This window comes from Lutra lutra, chromosome 2 (genome assembly GCF_902655055.1).
Source record: "Lutra lutra chromosome 2, mLutLut1.2, whole genome shotgun sequence".
NCBI classification, from domain to species: Eukaryota; Metazoa; Chordata; class Mammalia; order Carnivora; family Mustelidae; genus Lutra; species Lutra lutra.
The window spans coordinates 187,212,553-187,231,010 of record NC_062279.1 but is presented as its reverse complement, the minus strand read 5'-3'; the positions used below and the strand labels follow the sequence as shown (position 1 = coordinate 187,231,010).

Below are 18,458 nucleotides of genomic sequence, written 5' to 3'. Positions count from 1 at the left end.
GTGGTGGTGAGGTGTGGGAGGGAGAAGTGCTCTGCAGTCCTGTGATTGGTCTTAGTCTTTTAGTGAGCCTGTGCCTTTGGACTGTGAACTTCACATGTCTGCCTTTGTTTTCTTCTTTGCTTATGTGGGACAAAATGCCTAGAATGGGCTGGAGTTGGGTATTTCTCTTCCCCCGGTTAGGGTTTGATAATACCTCAGGAAGTTAGGTTCTGGTTAACTAGTTTTCCGTGAAGACAGTCCTTGTTAATAAAGAAAGAGTGCTTTGGAATATTACTAAATGGTTCCTTTTTCCCTCTTCTGGAAGCACTATGGGATTTTTCTCTGATATTTGCTGTGGGATCCTCATCAGGCCTGTGGAGCTAAGACTCACAAAATTGTAGGGACCCCACTATGCCTGGATCCCCTGGAGTTTTTAATCATAGTCATCCATCTGAATCTCCAGCAATTCGTCAATCACAGTTCTGGTTTTCCCACCCTGGCACTGGTTCCCACAGTTGGTTTCCACTCATGAAGCTTTGCTCCAGGAAATTGTTATTCTCTGTATTCTCGTATTGGTTTCTTCATCTCAGGGGCAGGCGTTTGCCTTGTGTCCTCATCTCTCTTATGGATCTTAGAAGAGTTGTTGATTTTTAGTCTGTTTAGCTTTTTACTTGTTAGAATGGAGGGGCAGCTTCTGAGCTTCTTACATACTGACTAGAAACTGAAGTCCTTTTGTTTGTTTTTAAAAGATATTTATTTATTTATTTATTTATTTATTTATTTATTTATTTATTTGACAGAGACACAATGAGAGAGGGAACACAAGCAGGGGAAGTGGGAGAGGGAGAAGCAGGTTTCCCTCTGAGCAGAGTGCCTGATGTGGGACTCCACCCCAGGACATTGGGATCAAGACCGGAGCCAAAGACAGATGCTTAAACGCCTGAGCCACTCAGGTGCCCTTTGTTTGTTTGTTTATTTTTTAAAATCAAGACAAGACACTAAATTTAAAAATTGGATTTATATCATGTTTGTAGATGAACAGAGTTATCATAAAATATTTCTAGTGAAGAAAACTTATCTATGTATAAGAGGAAAATTCAAGTATTTAAAAATCAAATCCTCAGTGTTCCTGTTCTAGTATATATCAGGCTCTTAAAAGAGAAGCCTTTTCTAAATCTTTCTAAATGCTATTAATTTCTATTTCTATGTATGTCTGATAATGCTTACTTTTCTCATTGCCTTACCCTGATATTTCTTTCCTTACAGTATTAAGTTAATCTACTTAAGGAAAGACACCTGGATTTTTACTTGAAAAGAGGTAGGTAGTTTCTTAAAATATTTTACTATAAATCTCATGCCATCGAAAAACTACAAATGGTTTGAATGCTTCCTAATGTTCACTTTAATTTTGTTGCTGAAAATCCAAATCCCCCCAAATATACTATTTTACCAATATTTTTAAAGTTTAAAATCTAAACACAGAGAGGCTCTTAATCAATTAACATTATCTTTGTATATATGTCATGCATTAAGAAAATAGTAAATGGCTTATTCTTTTATTTGACAGAGGAAACCTTCGGCTTCAAACCTGTCACTCAACAGTCCCTAGTGAGATTTAGACTGACAGCTGCACAGTGGGTCTGGGCGTGGTCACTGCATATCTGCAGCCAGGTGTGCAATCAAGTCTTTGGCATCTTGCATAACGGAGGGTATTTCTGAGCCGTTCTCAGTCACTTGGGTTCCAAACAAGAACATCTTCCTGTCATTTCCCACCTCAGACAATGCCAACGCTTCATGGATATCTGTAATACGATAGGCTGCTTCGAGATCCTTCAACCCAGAATAGAAAAAGCATAGGAAAGAGCTGGTTATTTTGCAATCCTTTTGGATAGATACATTTATTATTCTCACTTATTGCTCTCAAGATCTCACCTTCATTTTAATGTAAAGGATATTGTTACCCCATTATTATGATCCCAGTGGTTGTCTGAATATAAATATTTTAATCAGAATTATACCAGCAGTGGGGCATCTATCTGGCTTAGTTGGTAGCGCATGCAACGCCTGATCTTGGGGTTTTGAGTGTGAGCCCCCTATTGGGGATAGAGATTACTTACCAAAAAAATGAGAGAGAAAAATAAAGGGCAGCAGAATTATATCAGCAGTTATGAGCTATCATCAAGAAAGAATTTTTGGAATGAAGTTAAATCATTCTAATACCTTAATCAATTTCCAAACACTGTAGTCAATCTGCTTCTATTTTTTTCCATTTCTTTATCCAAATCATATTCAATAGGATCAATTTTTTAATTGAAGTATAGTTGACACACGGTTACATTAGTTTTCAGTGTACAACATAATAATTTGACAACCCTGTATGTTATTCTGTGTTCACCATAATTGTAGCTACCATCTCTCACCATACAATGCTATTATGATACCACTGACTATATTCAGCATATGCCATTATATATGCTGTACCTTTCATCTCAGTGACCTATTCATTCCATAACTGGAAGCCTGTACCTCCCATTCTCTTTCACTCTTTTTTTTTTTTAAGATTTTATTTATTTGTTTGACAGAGAGATCACAAGTAGGTAGAGAGACAGGCAGAGAGAGGGGGAGAACCAGGCTCCCTGCTGAGCAGAGAGCCCAACATGGGGCTCAATCCCAGGACCCCAAGATCATGACCTGAGCCAAGGGCAGAGGCCCAATCCACTGAGCCACCCAGGTGCTCCCCGCTTTCACTCCTTTTTGCCCATCCCCCTACAGCTTTTCCCCATGGCACCCACCAATTTGTTCTCTATACTTATTGGTCTATTTCTCCTTCTTGTTTGTTTGTTCCTTTGTTGTCTAGATTCCACATATAAGTGAAAGCATATGGTATTTTTCTCATTTCACTTAGCATAATAATCTCTAGGTCCACCCCTGTTCTCACAAATGGCAAGATCTCATTCTTTTTTATGGTGAGTAATACTCCAATATGTGTATATATGCTACATCTTCTTTATCCATTTACCTGTTGATGGACACTTGAGTTACTTCCTTATCTTACCTACTGTAAATGATGCTCCAATAATCACAGAGATGCAATACCTTTTCGAAATGGTACTTAAGGTTTTTTGGGTAAATACTCAGTAGTGGAATTATTAGATCATAATGGTATTTCTGTTTTTAATTTTGTGAGGACCCACCATCCTGTCTTCCACAGTGCCTGTACCAATGTACTTTCTTGTCAACAATGGACAAAAGTCCTTTTTTCACATCCTTACCAACACTTATTTCTTGTCTTTTTGATTCTAGCCATTCTGACAGGTATGAAGTGATATCTCATTGTGGTTTCAATTTACATTTTCCTGATGATTAATGGTGTTGGGCATCTTTCTCATGTGTCTGTTGGACATCTGTATATCTTCTTCGGAGAAATGTCTGTTCATTGTATCTCCTACCTATTTTTTAATTGGATTATTTGCTTTTTGAATGTTGAGTTGGGTAAGTTCTCTACATATTTTGCATATTAAGTCCTTATCAGATACATCATTTGCAAATATTTATTCCCAGTCAGTATTTGCCTTTTTTATTATTTATTTTATTTTATTTTTTTAAAGATTTTATTTATTTATTTGACAGAGAGAGAGGGAGAGAGAGAGGGAGAGAGAGCGCACATGAGCAGGGGCAGAGGGAGAGGGAGAAGCAGGCTCCCCACTGAGCAAGGAGCCTGATGTGGGACTCAATCCCAGGACCCCAGGATTATGACCTGAGCTGAAGGTAGCCGCTTTTAACTGACTGAACCACCCAGGTGTCCCAGTATTTGCCTTTTTAAAAAGATTTTGTTTATTTGAGAGAGAGAGATAGAGAGACCACAAGCAGGGGAAAGCAGCAGAGGAGAAGGAGAAGTAGGCTCCCTGCTGAGCAGGAAGCCAACTTGGGGCTCCATCCCAAAACTGGACCGAGGATCACAGCCTGAGCCAAAGGCAGCCACTTAACTGCTTAACCCACTGAGCCACCCAGGTGCCCCTTGCCTTTTTGTTTTGTTGATGGATTACTTTGGTGTGCAGAAGCTTTTTATTTTAATGTAGTCCCAACAGTTTATTTTTGCTTTTATCTCCCTTGCCTCAGGAGACATATCTAGAAAAATGTTTCTGGTGGCATCTGGCTGCAGTTGATACATTTCTAGATATTCATCATCCCAATATATTGCCTGTCTGAGATCAGAATTCACTTATTCTTAGAGCCTGTAGTGACATTTGAACAGTGTTAATAGATCCAGTAAACCTGTGTGCAATGTCTCAAGGTAATAAATTAATGATGGAATTGGAGAGGAAGAAAATATGAGGAAAATGTTGGATTACAAAGAGGGTTCCTTGTAGTCATAAAAGCACATTATGGATAGGGTGCCTGGGTAGCTCAGTCAGTAGAGCATGGAGCTCTTCATCACAGGGTCATAAGTTGGAGCCCCACATTGGATATAGAATTTACTTTAGAAGGAGGAGGAGGAGGAAGGGGTGCCTGTATGACTCAGTCAGTTAAGCATCAGCCTTTGGCTCAGGTCATGATCCTGGAGTCCCAGGGAGCCAGCCCCACACCTGGCTCCCTGCTCAGCAGGAGTCTGTTTCTCCCTCTGCCCCTCCCCCCAACTCATTGCATGCACTCTTTCTCTCTCTTTCACTCACTTACCATGCATTGTTTTCTGATCACAATGCCATGACACTAGTTATCAACCACAATAAAAAGTCTGGAAAGAGCACAAATAGATGGAGGCTGAATAACATGCCTCTAAACAATGAGTGGGTCAACCAAGAAATGAAAAATTACATGAAGAAAGATGAAAATGGAAATACAAGGTACAAAATCTTTGGGACATAGCAAAGGCAGTTCTAAGAGGGAAGTTTATAGCAATACAGGCCTTCCTCAAAAAGCAAGAAAAATCTCAGATAAACAACGTACCCATACACATTCAGGTGCTACAAAAAGAAGAACAAACAAAACCACAAACTAGCAGAAGGAAGGAAATAATAAAGATTGGAGCAGAAGTAAATGACATGGATACTAAAAAAATAAATAAATAAATTCCTAGAAACATATAACCTGACAAAACTGAATTAGGAAGAAATAAAAATTTGAACAGACCAATTACCAGCAACGAAGTTGAATCAGCAATCAAAAAATTCCCAACAAACATAAGTCCACACCACATGGCTTTACAAACGAATTCTACCAAATATTTAAAAAAGAGCTAATACCTATTCTTCTCAAAATACTTCAAAAAAGAGGAAGGAAATCTTTCAGATTCATTCTATGAGGCCAGCATTACACTGATACCAAAACCAGAGAAAGACACCACAAAAAAGAGCACTACAAGCCAATACCTCTGATGAACATAGATGCAAAAATTCTCAACAAAATATTAGCAAACCAAATCCAACAATACATTAAAAAAAATCTTCACCATGATCAAGTGGGATTTATTCCTGGGATGCTAGAGTGGTTCAATAATTGCAAATCAAGCAACATGATACATCACATCGATAAAAGAAAGGATAAAAACCATATGATCATTTCAACAGTTGCAGAAAAATATTTGACAAGGTAATTAATCCTTTCATGATAAAAACCCTCCACAAAGTAGGTTTAGAGAGAACATACTTCAGCATAATAAAGGCCATATATGAAAAACCCACAGCTAACATCATACTTAATGGGGAAAAACTGAGAGTTCTCCCCTAAGGTAAGGAACAACACAAGGATGTCCACTCTCACCACTTTTATTCAACATAATACTGGAAGTCCTAGCCACAGCAATCAGCCAAGAAAAAGAAATAAAGGCATCCAAATCAGTAAGCAAGAAGTCAAACTTTCAGTATTTGCAGATGACATGACACTATAGAAAACCCTGAAGACTCCACCAAAAAACTATTAGAACTGATAAATGAATTCAGCAAAGTTGCAAGATACAAAATCAATGTACAGAAATCTTTGCATTTCTATACATTAATAATGAAGGAGCAGAAAGAGAAATTAAGGGAAAAAAGTCTCATTTATAACTGCACCAAAAATAATAAAATACCCAAGAATAAACCTAACGGAGGAGGCAAAAGACCTGTATTCTGAAAAGTATAAAACTTTGTTGAAAGAAACTGAAGACAATACAAAGACATGGAAAGACATCACATGCTCATGGATTAGAAGAACAAATATTGTTAAAATATCTATACAACCCAAAGCAGTATACAGATTTAATGTGATAGCTACCAAATACCAACAGCATTTTCCACAGAACTAGAACAATTATAGAATTTGTATTGAACCACAAGACCCCCAAAAGCCAAAGCAATCTTGAAAAAGAAAAACAAAACTGGAGGTAGCACAATTCTAGACTTGAAGTTATACTACAAAGCTGTATTAATCAAAACAGTATGGTACTGGCACAAAAACAGACACAGATCAACAGAACAGAGTACAAAGCCCAGAAATAAACTCAAAATTACATGGTCAATTAATCTAGGATAAAGGAGGCAAGAATATGCAATGGGAAAAACAAATAGTGTTGGGAAAACTAGAGAGCAACATGCAAAAGAATGAAACTGGACCATTTTCTTATACAATACACAAAAGCCAACTAAAAATGGATTAAGGACCTAAATGTGAGACCTGAAACCAAAAAATCCTAGAAGATAGCACAGGCAGCAATTACTCTGAAACTGGCCATAACAACATCTTTCTAGATACTTCTGCCAAGGTAAGGCAAACAAAAACAAAAATAAACTATTGGAACTACACAAAATAAAAAGCTTCTCCACAGCAAAAACAAAACACAACAAAATTAAAAGATAACCTACTGAATGGAAGAAGATATTCACAAATGACCTATCCCATAAAGAATTAGTATCCAAAATATATAAAGAACTTACACAACTCAAAACACAAAAAAAACGAATAATCCAATTTTAAAAAATGGACAGAAGACATTAACAGATGTTTTCTAAAGAAGACATACAAATGGCCAATAGACACATGAAAAGATGCTCTCAACACATTCACTCATCATCGGGGAAATGCAAATCAAAACCACAATGAGTTATCACCTCACACCTTTCAGAATGGCTAAAATCAAAACCACAAGAAATAACAAGTATTGGCAAGAATGGGAAAAAAAGAAAGCCTCATGCACTGTTGGTGGGAATGTAAACTGGTGCAGCCTTGTGGAAAATAGTATGGAGTTCCTCAAAAGAGTAAAAATAGGGGCGCGTGGGTGGCTCAGTGGGTTAAAACCTCTGCCTTCGGCTGGGGTCATGATCCCAGGGCCTTGGGATCGAGCCCCGCATTGGGCTCTTTGCTCAGCGGACAGCCTGCTTCCTCCTCTCTCTCTGCCTGCCTCTCTGCCTACTTGTTATCTTGTCAAATAAATAAATAAATAACCTTAAAAAAAAAAAAGGAGTAAAAATAGAACTATCCTGGGATGCCTGGCTGGCTCAGTCAGTAGAGCAAATGACCCTTGAGCTCAAAGCCATGAGTTTGAGCCCCACACTGGGTATAGAGTTTACTTTAAATAAAAAAATAGAACTACCCTATAATCGAGTAATCACACTACTGGGTATTTCCCCAAAGAATAAGGAAACACTAATTCAAAGGGATATATGCACCCCTATGTATACTGAAGCATAATTTACAACTGTCAAACTATGGAAGCAATCCAAGTATCTATCAATAGATGGTTAAACAAGATGTAAAACACACACACACACACACACACACACACACACAGGAATATCACTCAGCCATTAAAAAGAAGGAAATCTTGCCATTTGCAACAACATGGATGGATCTACAGAGTACAATGCTAAGTGAAATAAGCCAGTGAGAGAAAGAAAAATACCATATGGTTTGCTCCATGTGAAATTTAAGAAACAAGAGAAACAAAGGAAAGAAAAAGAGACACCCCCAAAAAACATGCTCTTAACTATAGAGAACAGTTTCCAGACAGGAGGTGAGTGGGGGGCTGGGTGAAATAGGTGAAGACAATTAAGAGTATACCTACCTTGATGCACACTGAATAATATTTGAAACTACTGAATTACCGCATTATACACCTGAAAGTAATATATATTGCTGTATGTTCACTGGAATGAAAATAAACTTCTAAAAATGTCATTTAAAAAAATAAATGGAGGGGCGCCTGGGTGGCTCAGTGGGTTAAGCCGCTGCCTTCGGCTCAGGTCATGATCTCGGAGTCCTGGGATCGAGTCCTGCGTCGGGCTCTCTGCTCAGCAGGGAGCCTGCTTCCTCCTGTCTCTCTGCCTGCCTCTCTGCCTGCTTGTGATCTCTCTCTGTCAAATAAATAAATAAAATCTTAAAAAAAATTAAAAAAAATAAATGGAAAGCGATGTATAAAGAAGATAACCATAAGCAAAGTAAAATAATAGTCAACAAGTTGCTGAGGAAGATACACAGAACGCCTGTAAGTAATAAAGGATTATTTTTCTGAAAGATAGGAAAGATTTCTACAACTCAAATAAGAAAAGATAAACAACCTAATAGAAATTTGGGAAGAGATATTAAAAGAAAATTCACGGGGGCGCCTGGGTGGCTCAGTCAGTAGAGTGACCGACTCTTCACGTCCACTCAGGTCATGATCTTGGGGTCGTGGGATCAAGCCCCATGTTGGGTTCTGCACCGGGCATGGAGCTTGCTTGAGATTCTTTTTCTGCCTCTCCTTTAGCCCCTCCCTTCTCTCTCACTTGCTCTGTCTCTAAAAATAAATAAAAAAAGACAATCCACAGATGTGGAAATGAGTTTCAAAGAATGAAATGAATCTGAAACTAATAACCAACGCACATCTGAAAAGATGTTGAAGCTGAACCAGTAATTTGGGAAATGCAAATTAGAATAACGGGATAAAATTTCAGCCCCATCAGACTGGCAAAAATGAAAAAGGTTGACAATACCAAGTACTGAAATGGATGTGGAGTTGTAAAAATCGGTCATATTCTGCTAGCTGGAGAGTAAATTGGTGCAATATCTTTGGAAAGCAGCTCGGTAAGATCTAGTAAAGCTGATGATGTGCAAATCTGAAAACCCAGCAATTTCTTTTCTAGATGTATGCACTAGAGAAATGTTGATACACATCTACAAGGAGATACATACATGAAGATTCACTGTAGCACTGTTTATAATAATAAACCATTAGAAATAACCCAAACACCCAGAATGAAAGTGGTAAAATTGTGGTATATTCATGCAATGGGATACTATAGAGCTCACTTGCGTGTACCATGGTCTTCGTAGTTTATGGTATGTAAGATGCTCCCGTTTAAAACAAAACAAAACAAAAGCTCCAGCTCCTCTTTTAAATATAATCTGCAGGACTAGCTTCTGTGCTGGACTGGAACATAGATTCCTTTAGGTAGTCGTTTGTAATTACTTAGTTTACTGCCATTAAGCATTCACCCTCAGAAGTAGTGGGACAATTAAGTTCCCTAATGACTGGCTATCTTGAAGCAATTGAAGGAGGGGCTTTACTATTACAATGCTGCAGATGTTTAGTATTTTTTACTTTTTTTATTGTGGTAAAATACACATAACAAAATTTATCATCTTAACCATGCATGAGAGCACAGTTCAGTACATTCACGCTGCTGTACAACTGTCCACCTCCAGAAGTCTTTTCATCTTGCAAAACTGAACCTCTGTACCCCAAAGCAGTAACTCCCATTTCTACCTCCCCAAACCCAAGGCAACCATCGCTAGTATAAACCCTGTACCCATTAAACAATGACTCCTCCTTCTCCTCTCCTCTCCTCCCATTCCCTTGTAACCTCCAATTTACTTTCTGTCTCTATGAATTTGACTACTCCAGGTACCTCATGAAAGTGGGATCATATGATATTTGTTGTTTTCTTGCTGGGTTATTTCCCTTAGCATAAGGTCCTCAAGGTTTATCCATATCACAGCATGTGTCAGAATTTCCTTTTCTAAGGCTGAATTGTCTGCATGTATCATGTTTTATTTATCCATTCACCCATGGAGGGACACTTGGGTTGCTTCTACCTTTTGACTATTGTGAATAATTCTGTTGTGAATATGGATGGATGAGTATCTGTTCACGTTCCTGCTTTCAATTCTTTTGAGTATACACCCAGACGTGGAATTGCTGGATATGCAAATTCTATTTTTAATTTTTGGAAGGAACTGCCATACTGTTTTCTAAAGTGGCTGCACCATTTTACGTTCCCAACAACACTGTACAGGGTTCCAATTTCTCCAGGGTTGTTTGTTTTATATTTTTTATGTGTGTGTAATAAATTCAGGTCAGGCTAATTGATCTAAAGCAAACTATTCCTTTATGTACGGTAGACGCTCAAATATTTTGTTGAAATCAATTCAACCACCAGTAAATATTTACTGAGTTAAATTCAACGCATATTTGTTGCATTTCTACTATGCTTGTCCAGTATAAGGGACACAAAGATGAATAATGGTTTTTATTTTCAAGGAGTTTATAATCCAATAGATCTTATACGTCTAAACTAAACTGCATATACAGCATATTGTTAAATATCTAGCTATTAAAAGTAGACATTTCTATTTCTTTAAGTAATAATAAAACTATTAAGTGAAACTTAGAGTTGCCCAGATTTTTACCTGTTTGTTTGCAAATACAACCAGAGGAAGGATTGGGTTTGTTTCAATTAATTGATGAAGGTGTTTCTTGGCTTCAGGTAATCTGTTGTGATCAGCTGAATCCACCACAAAGATCAGCAGCAATCCTCTGGATAGATACATTTCCCAATAGGAACGGAAAGGTTCACTGCCACCAACTACAGAGAACAGCGGAGAAAAAAATACGCCAAAAACATAGCAGAAGCAGCTGCTGAGAAGGCAGGGAAGACACTCTTAGTTAATTTCCAAACACTGGACAGGTGTTCTGATAAAACGCCACTGTGTCAGAGTGTATCCAATTCTGAGAATGACCAGAGGCATGTTACTAGGGAAATGGCTGGTGGGAATATTTACCCTCCATAAGTGGTTCAATCATTCTGGGACACAAAGACTCAGCATAAAGACTAGATACTACCTTGAATACAGTGGATGCCCCCTGACCTGTAACACGAGCGGCCAAGGGGGCACACCTAACAGTTGAGCTCAGAAAATGGGAGTATGTCACTAAAATAATTCAGGGGGGGTAGGTTAAAACACACCTTTCTCCAAAATAAGTTTTAAATAGACGAATTCCCTGGCCAGACTCACTTGCACAGTCTTTTTCCTTTATCAAAATCCCAGAACTAATTTCTCCTCTTAACACTGAACTAAGATTTAATAGGATCCTGTGGGCATTAAAGAAAGAAAATGCCTTTGGATTATTTCATTCCGCTGATTCTTCCCAGAAGAAAGTTTCTGGCAATGATAATAATATATACACAATGAATTTAGTTTTGATTTTTCTCCTAGAACAGAGGCTGGCAAATTATGGCCCACAGTCTAAATCTGGCCCCACTGCCTATTTTTGGAAGCACAGGAACAAAGAATGGATTTTACATCTTTAAATGCTGCGGGGGGAGAGAAAGAATAACATTTCATGACATGTAAAAGTATCATATTTGGATTTCAGTGTCTAGAAATAAAGTTTATCAGAACACAGACGTGGACTTGCCATGTATTGTCTGTATTGTCTGTGGCTGCTTCCACGGTACAACAGAGTTTAGTGGCTGCCTAGAGACCATGTGGCCCCCAAAGCTTAAATTATTTACTCCCTAGCCCTTTACAGAAAAAGTTTGAAGACCCTTGTTTTAGAAACTTAACAAAAACATTTAAAAATACTTCTGGGAAAGGGTCTTGATTTGTCTGTTCTTTGTTTGAATTAGCTAGGCTAATTCCCTAAATAAAGCATTTTGTGTTACTAACTTTTTAAAAGAATGTTGTGTAATCTTCTAAGTAATTCATATGGTTTCAACATATTTAGTTTAAGCATGAATGAACATTTGGGTTGTTCCTCATTTTTGTGTGTCTGTGTGTGATACCATCACATTTCACCTATATTGGGATTTTCATCTTTTTGTTACTAACTTCTAACTTAATTGCAATGTATTCAAAGAACATGGTTTGGATGATGCCCCTTCTCTGAAAAATTTTTTAACACCTGTTGTATGGTCCACCAGGTGGTCAGTTTTGATAAATGTTACATGAATCTTTGAGAGGAACATGTATTTTAGCTTTGGGATGTAGCTAAAATTGTCTAATTGAACAATCTTATATTGTCCATTGGATGAAACTTGTTGGTTGTGTCTATATTCTCTGTATCCTTGCTGATTTTTTTCCTCTTTGATTTTAATAATTTGACAATACGTTGAAAGTCCCTCACTCCAATGGTAGATATATCCATTTCTTCCCCTAATCAGATTCTCCTTTTCTTTTTCATTCCTTTGTTCCTTCCTTCCTTTCTTTTCACTTTTTGTATTTTGAGACTATTTTTCTAGCTATCTATTTGGTTAAAATTATTATCTCTTCTATAGCTTCTGAACAAATTAAAACCTGTATTCCAGATAATGTTGTTAGCTGAAAGATTTGCCTACACGTTGACCAGTTTCTCTGCCCATATTTTCTTTCTGTAACTGGATGAATGGAAAAATAAAAAGGTGATTACAGTAATCTAAGGGAGAGACGGTGTAGGTTCCAGCTGACATAGGTGCAGTAGGAAAAGATGTAACTGATGAATTCCAGCTTTGTTTAGAGGTAGAAAAACTCCTAGTGTTTTATTTGCGGACTACAGTTGGGGGTACAAAAGGAGACATCAAGGGTGGCTCCTATTTTTCTGGCTTGTAACACGATAGATAAGGAACTATTTACGGACCAGTAGATTATAGGGAAAGGAACAGATACGGAGATAAAGCAAGCACTTTGTCTCGACCATTTTAGGTTTGAGAGGCCAATTAGGCATCCAGGTGAAGAGGTCAGGTGACCTTTGGATATGCTCGGGTTGTATAGATAAATCTGGGTGTCATTAACACAGAGATGGTATTTAAGGCCAATAGGATGGATGAAATCATCCAAGGAGAGAATGTAAAGAACCGAATATAATGCAACTTTGGGGAACGACACTATTTAGAGAGGGGGTGACCCCAGAATTACTGTAGCATAGAGACTTCTGGGCTGCCCTCTGGTCACAAAAAGAGATTTGGGGCTTGTTTATAGTTGCATTTGCAGAGAGGGAAGTATGTGTATTTGCTGTATTTACTTAGATTGAATGTTTCTTGGGGTAGTGAGGGAATTGACAGCGTATTATAGGAGGGGGTGCTCTAGCCTTCCTTGCAGCTCCCTCTCAAGCCAGCACTGAAAAAAGGAGGAAATAAGAAAAGGAAGTGATTTCCTCCACACTGAACTATTAAACCACATATGCATTCTAAAGCCGTAGGCAAACCTGACCCAGTGTGACTTTTCATAAGGGTACAATGATGCTAACAATAGGTCTGGCTTAAGGTATAACAACATAAGCCTATCCTGTTAGTCATGGGAAAGCAGGCTTACTCTCCAGAAACTCCATCTGGCTATCCTCGGTGTTGATGCATACTGCATTGAAACCTTGGGTGGGTGCCACGCTGTGCTGGACTCGGTTTAAAGCAAGAGAGTGCAGAACGCTGGTCTTTCCTGCTCCGTCGAGGCCCAAACACAAGGATCTGCTTATTTTTCTCCTGTGAAAACAAAAGACCAATCAATAAACTCATGCAACCAGGGGTTTGTTTCCCTGGCTCCTGGCAGTGCGTCTGCCTGTGGTAGGACCCAATAATAATTGTGGAATTGTAAACCAGAACAAAAATTCATGAAACATTTAATATGTCTAGGAGCACCTGGCTGTCTCCGTCGGTAGAGCATGGGTCTTGGGGTCGTGATTTCAAGCCCCATGTTGGGTGCAGAGTTTACTTAAAAAAAAAAATTAATAGAACTAGGACAAATCGTACTAGTCTGTATTTTATAATCAGCAATTAGTTATGTGGTATTAATCACACACCCCCAACTAGAATGGTGGTGATCAATCTATTAAATATAGACTATATATAACAGGATTTATAGGTGGTGCCATAGATCACAGGATGTGATCTTCACTTTGCTGCTGAGTTCATTTCCACTGCAGACTGTAACAGAATTCAGTTTGTTGTTTGGGATCTTGGACATCTGTGGTTCATGCACTCACTATGCATTCAGCATGTAAGCACCCGGTCTCATAGTATTGATCTGTTTTCTTTTCCCAATTGGATCACTAACTAGATAAAAGACTAGGGGAAGTTTCCCCTCTTATACTTTTTAATAGAAGTATCATGATTAAATGAAAAGGCTAAGGTTATAGAAACTGTTGTTAAACAGGTTTCCAATCACAAATGAACATTTATTTTAGAATCAGATGTTAAAACCTGTTGAACTTGACATAAACTTTAGAAAGAAGCATTCCACCAACATACCAGACTTAGAAATTTTTATAACAAGTGATTGAGAGACAAGAAGGGCAGGTTGGTATGAAAAGTTCAGAGTGCTCAGAAAAGTGACTTTTAGGGTGCAAAATTTAATGTGAACAGTAATAAAGGACTAACAATACAAATTGCCCACAGGAATTTAATTCTATTTCCCAAACTGCCTACTGAAGAAGTTTCTCATGCACAAAAACACCAGTAATTGTCTTCAATGACACTGGTTTGGAAGTAACAATAATCTTTTACATTTATACTTGAACACTAAATATTGATGTTAGATTTAGACTGGTTTTCTAGTAAAAAGTGAATTTTTTTTACTATCCCACTTTTTCTTTTTTTTGAAAATAAGATCTATGTGAAAGTGAGATGTTTGAAGATCTGGTCTAGTAGGGTCTTGTTTAGACAGCATAATTTATGAAAACTGTCTTGTGAATAGAAGAATTAGAAAAAGTACATGTTTGTTTTGGAATTTTTTAAAAAAAGATTTTTATCTATTTATTTGACAGAGAAAAATCACAAGTAGACAGAGAGGCAGGCAGGGGTGGGGGGGATGCAGGCTCCCCAGAGAGTAGAGAGCCTGACGCGGGGCTCTATCTCAGGACCCTGAGATCATGACCTGAGCTGAAGGCAGAGGCTTAACCCCCTGAGCCACCCAGGCGCCCTCTTTTCGGAATTCTTGATGGCTCTTAAAGCAAATGGTATTTCCATAGTTATTTTCTATCTTCATCCCCATTCCCTCCCATCTGCATCTAAACATGAGAGTATCATTCTGGAAGTGTGGTGAGGAAGAAGGACTTCATGGATAGAGAATATCTCATAGGATGATTTAAATTGCATGCTCTAAAGCAGATTTGGGCCCAAGAAATCGCTGTAGGGTGTGAATTGTGTCCCCCTTACTGTCTCCACCAACGGCCCAGTCAAGACTACCCCAACATACTTTATCAATTCCAACAAGCAATCCTCCCTCCATTTTAACATCTCCAAAACGAGGGTTTTACAATTCATGGTGTGTCTTTTTTTTTTTTTTTTTTTTTTTGGAGAGAGAGAGAGAGAGGGCGGGGTTGGGGGAAGGGGCAAAGGGAAAAGGGAGAATCTTAAGACTCCTAGCTGAGCACACAGCCCCACGGGGGGCTTGATCTCAAGACACTGAGATCATGACCTGAGCTGACATCAAGAGTTGGATTCTTAATCAACTAAGCCACCCAAGTGTCTGGGTATGTCATATTTTTGATTGGCAGCATTTTTTTTCTTTCTCAGCGGTGCCAAAATAATGGTATCTGAGATCCTAGGAAATATTGTGAGTAAAAACGGTTCCCTACTCTCCTTCCAACCACATGGCTGTCCCTACTCTATCCTGTCTAGAAATTCTGCAGTCACTGCTTACATTTTACTTTATCTTTTTTTTTTTTTAAAGCAAAACACATGCTAAAATACATGCTTTCTTATGTTGATCATCTCTTAAGGAAAGCTAGGATTATTGTTAAACCAAAAGTTCTGACACAATTTGTGATTTTGAGCGCCACTGTTCCCTGTCAATAGTCATTATTTTAACCATATATGGGTCTATAATAGTTTGTGTTTTACCAGAGATCAAATCGCCGTTAATAATTCAAATTGTTTAGAACCAGAAAGCACCTGTGAGCTCAGGAACTCCAGGAGCAAGAAGCTTATTAAGATGATTCAAACAATGCCAGTTTTTTATTTCTTTTTATCCTACACCCCCTCAATTTTTTCACTGTGGTAAAATACACATAAATATAATAGAAATAAAATATAATATAAAACATACCGTCTTACCCACTATTAAGGATACGATTCGGTAGTATTAAAATACGTTCAGAATGCTGAGACTGTAGTCATTGCCATTCTCCCTCCCCTCAGAGCCTCAGGCAACCACCAATTCTACTCTATGACTTTGACTCCCCTAGGTACCTCATATAAGTAGTCATAGTATTTCTTTTTTTTTTTTTTAAAGATTTTATTTATTTGACAGACAGAGATCACAAGCAGGCAGAGCGGCAGGCGGGGGGGGGGGGGGGGGGAGGGGGGAAGCAGGCTCCCCGCTAAGCAGAGAGCCCGATGTGGGGCTCGATCCCAGGACCCTGGGACCATGACCCCCGCCGAAGGCAGAGGCCTCAAACCACTGAGCACACCCAGGCGCCCCCATAGCATTTCTTTTTGCGATTGCAGTGCCTGGTTTCTGAGACCTCTCCGTTAAAACTTTGCGACCACCCTCGGGGCGCTGGTGGTGGGAAAACAATGGAAGCAGTAACCACGGAGAAAGTCCAGCCCTCGGACGCATCTGCACGAATTCGGGAACCCCGCACCACGGAGAGCAGCTGGACACAGTCCGCGGGCCGCGAGGCTCGGGGCTGGTGTCGGTGAGGGAGGCGGGATGCCCGCAGGTGCCCGCTTCCGCCCGGTGCGGACCAACCCCGACCTCCTCTTCCTCACCGCGGCACCACCCGCGGGGGGTGGGCGGGGGGACGCAGGGCAGGGTTAGGGCTGAGGGTAAGGCAGGTGACAGGGAGAAGGGGCCAGCGACGGGTCTTGGGAAGCTTGGCACACCCCCTTCCATCCACAGAGTAAAATGCCCTCAAACCCAGACCCGATTCCCTCCCGCGCGGGTCGGGGCCTCGGACGTAACAGAGCCGGCGGCGCTCGGGCCTGATGGTCCACAATGGCCTTGGAGAGCCGGGCGAGGCCCGGGTCCCTTACCGGCGGCTCCAGCGGGGGCTTGTCAAGGCGCTGTTGTCCTCTTCTCTTTCTCTTCTTTTCCCTTGAGTTGTTCCTTCTCTTTCTCGGTCTCCCAATCTTTCCTCTTTTCCTCCTCTTTACAGTTACTATTATCCTCCTTTCCTTCTCTTTTCCTTTAATTTTCTCCTTCTCCACCTCCGTCTTTTTCTCTTCCTTTCCTTTTTCCCGAATTTTCTCTTTCTCTGGCTCCTTCCCCTTCTTCATCACCTTCCCCTTATCATTCACCTTCCCCTTCTCCATCACCTTCCCCTTCTCCATCACCTTCCCCTTCTCCATCGCCTTCCCCTTCTCCATCACCTTTCCCTTCTCCATCCCCACCGCCCTAATTTCCTCTATCCGCGCGCCCGCGCGCTGGAGCCTGGGTCCTGGGTCCCGGCAGGTGTGGCCCCCGTGGCGGACTTAAGGTGGAGACGTAGGTCCACGCGGCGTAGACAACACCCGCGGTCACTCCGCGGCCGAGGCCAGTACCCCGGCGCGCTGGCTGCCGCCGCGCATCTGACGCCCGCTAGCGGGGGTCTGCGGCGCCGCGGATTCGCCGAACCCGGGGCGGGGGAGAGGATAGAGGGGAGAGCCAGAGGGAGCGTTGAACATAGGGAGGTGGGGAGGCCCAGCTGCGAGAGTTGGGAGAGGCCCGTGGGAATTATCTTCAGGGTAGGAAAATCGCCCTAGGCGACCCCGGAGGTCGCACAATGCCCCCGATTCCCTCGTACTGAGCGCAGTGTCTCAGAAAGGCCTTCCAAGTCGGCCCAGTTCCAGGCATGTCACCTCCCCCACATCATCCTAGAGCCGCCCGGCCCACGTGTCTCCCATCGGAAGAACGCTTTGGAAACCAGCGCCCAGAGTGTCCCAAGGTTTCCCGGCCAGTTATCACAAGTCTGAAGTGAAGTCGGTTATCTTCCCGCCCTCCGACCCGTGTTAATTCCACAAGGAAGGTCTAGAGGCCGATATCCAGGATGCTTAAGAGAAACATGCACAGTTCCTTTAAATTCCGGCTACACGTCGCTTAAATAAATTACCTGGAGATTAAATTAGTAGTTCCGCCAGGAAACAGATACTAATGATGATGGGTAATAAAACTACAACCTAAACAAAATGGTCATCCCCAGTGATCCCGTATGTGGCAAATTAGGTAACCACGGGACTTTTCAAAGGTGGTGTTAACATTTCTTAAATTGTTTGAGGGGCGCCTGGGTGGCTCAGTGGGTTAAAGCCTCTGCCTTCAGCTCAGGTCATGATCCCAGGTCCTGAGATGGAGCCTTGTAA

General features: G+C 40.4%; 1 protein-coding gene across 1 annotated transcript; it reads right to left on the bottom strand.

Annotated features, from left to right (window-relative positions):
• Positions 1 to 920: 920 nt before the first annotated feature.
• Positions 921 to 18,003, bottom strand: ARL9 (ADP ribosylation factor like GTPase 9). Its single transcript, XM_047719380.1, is given in 7 exon segments — positions 921 to 1,809; positions 10,621 to 10,796; positions 13,501 to 13,639; positions 13,641 to 13,664; positions 17,157 to 17,183; positions 17,185 to 17,300; positions 17,303 to 18,003. Coding segments are annotated over 7 exon segments (867 nt in total). The 5' UTR covers positions 17,508 to 18,003; the 3' UTR covers positions 921 to 1,629.
• Positions 18,004 to 18,458: the final 455 nt, after the last annotated feature.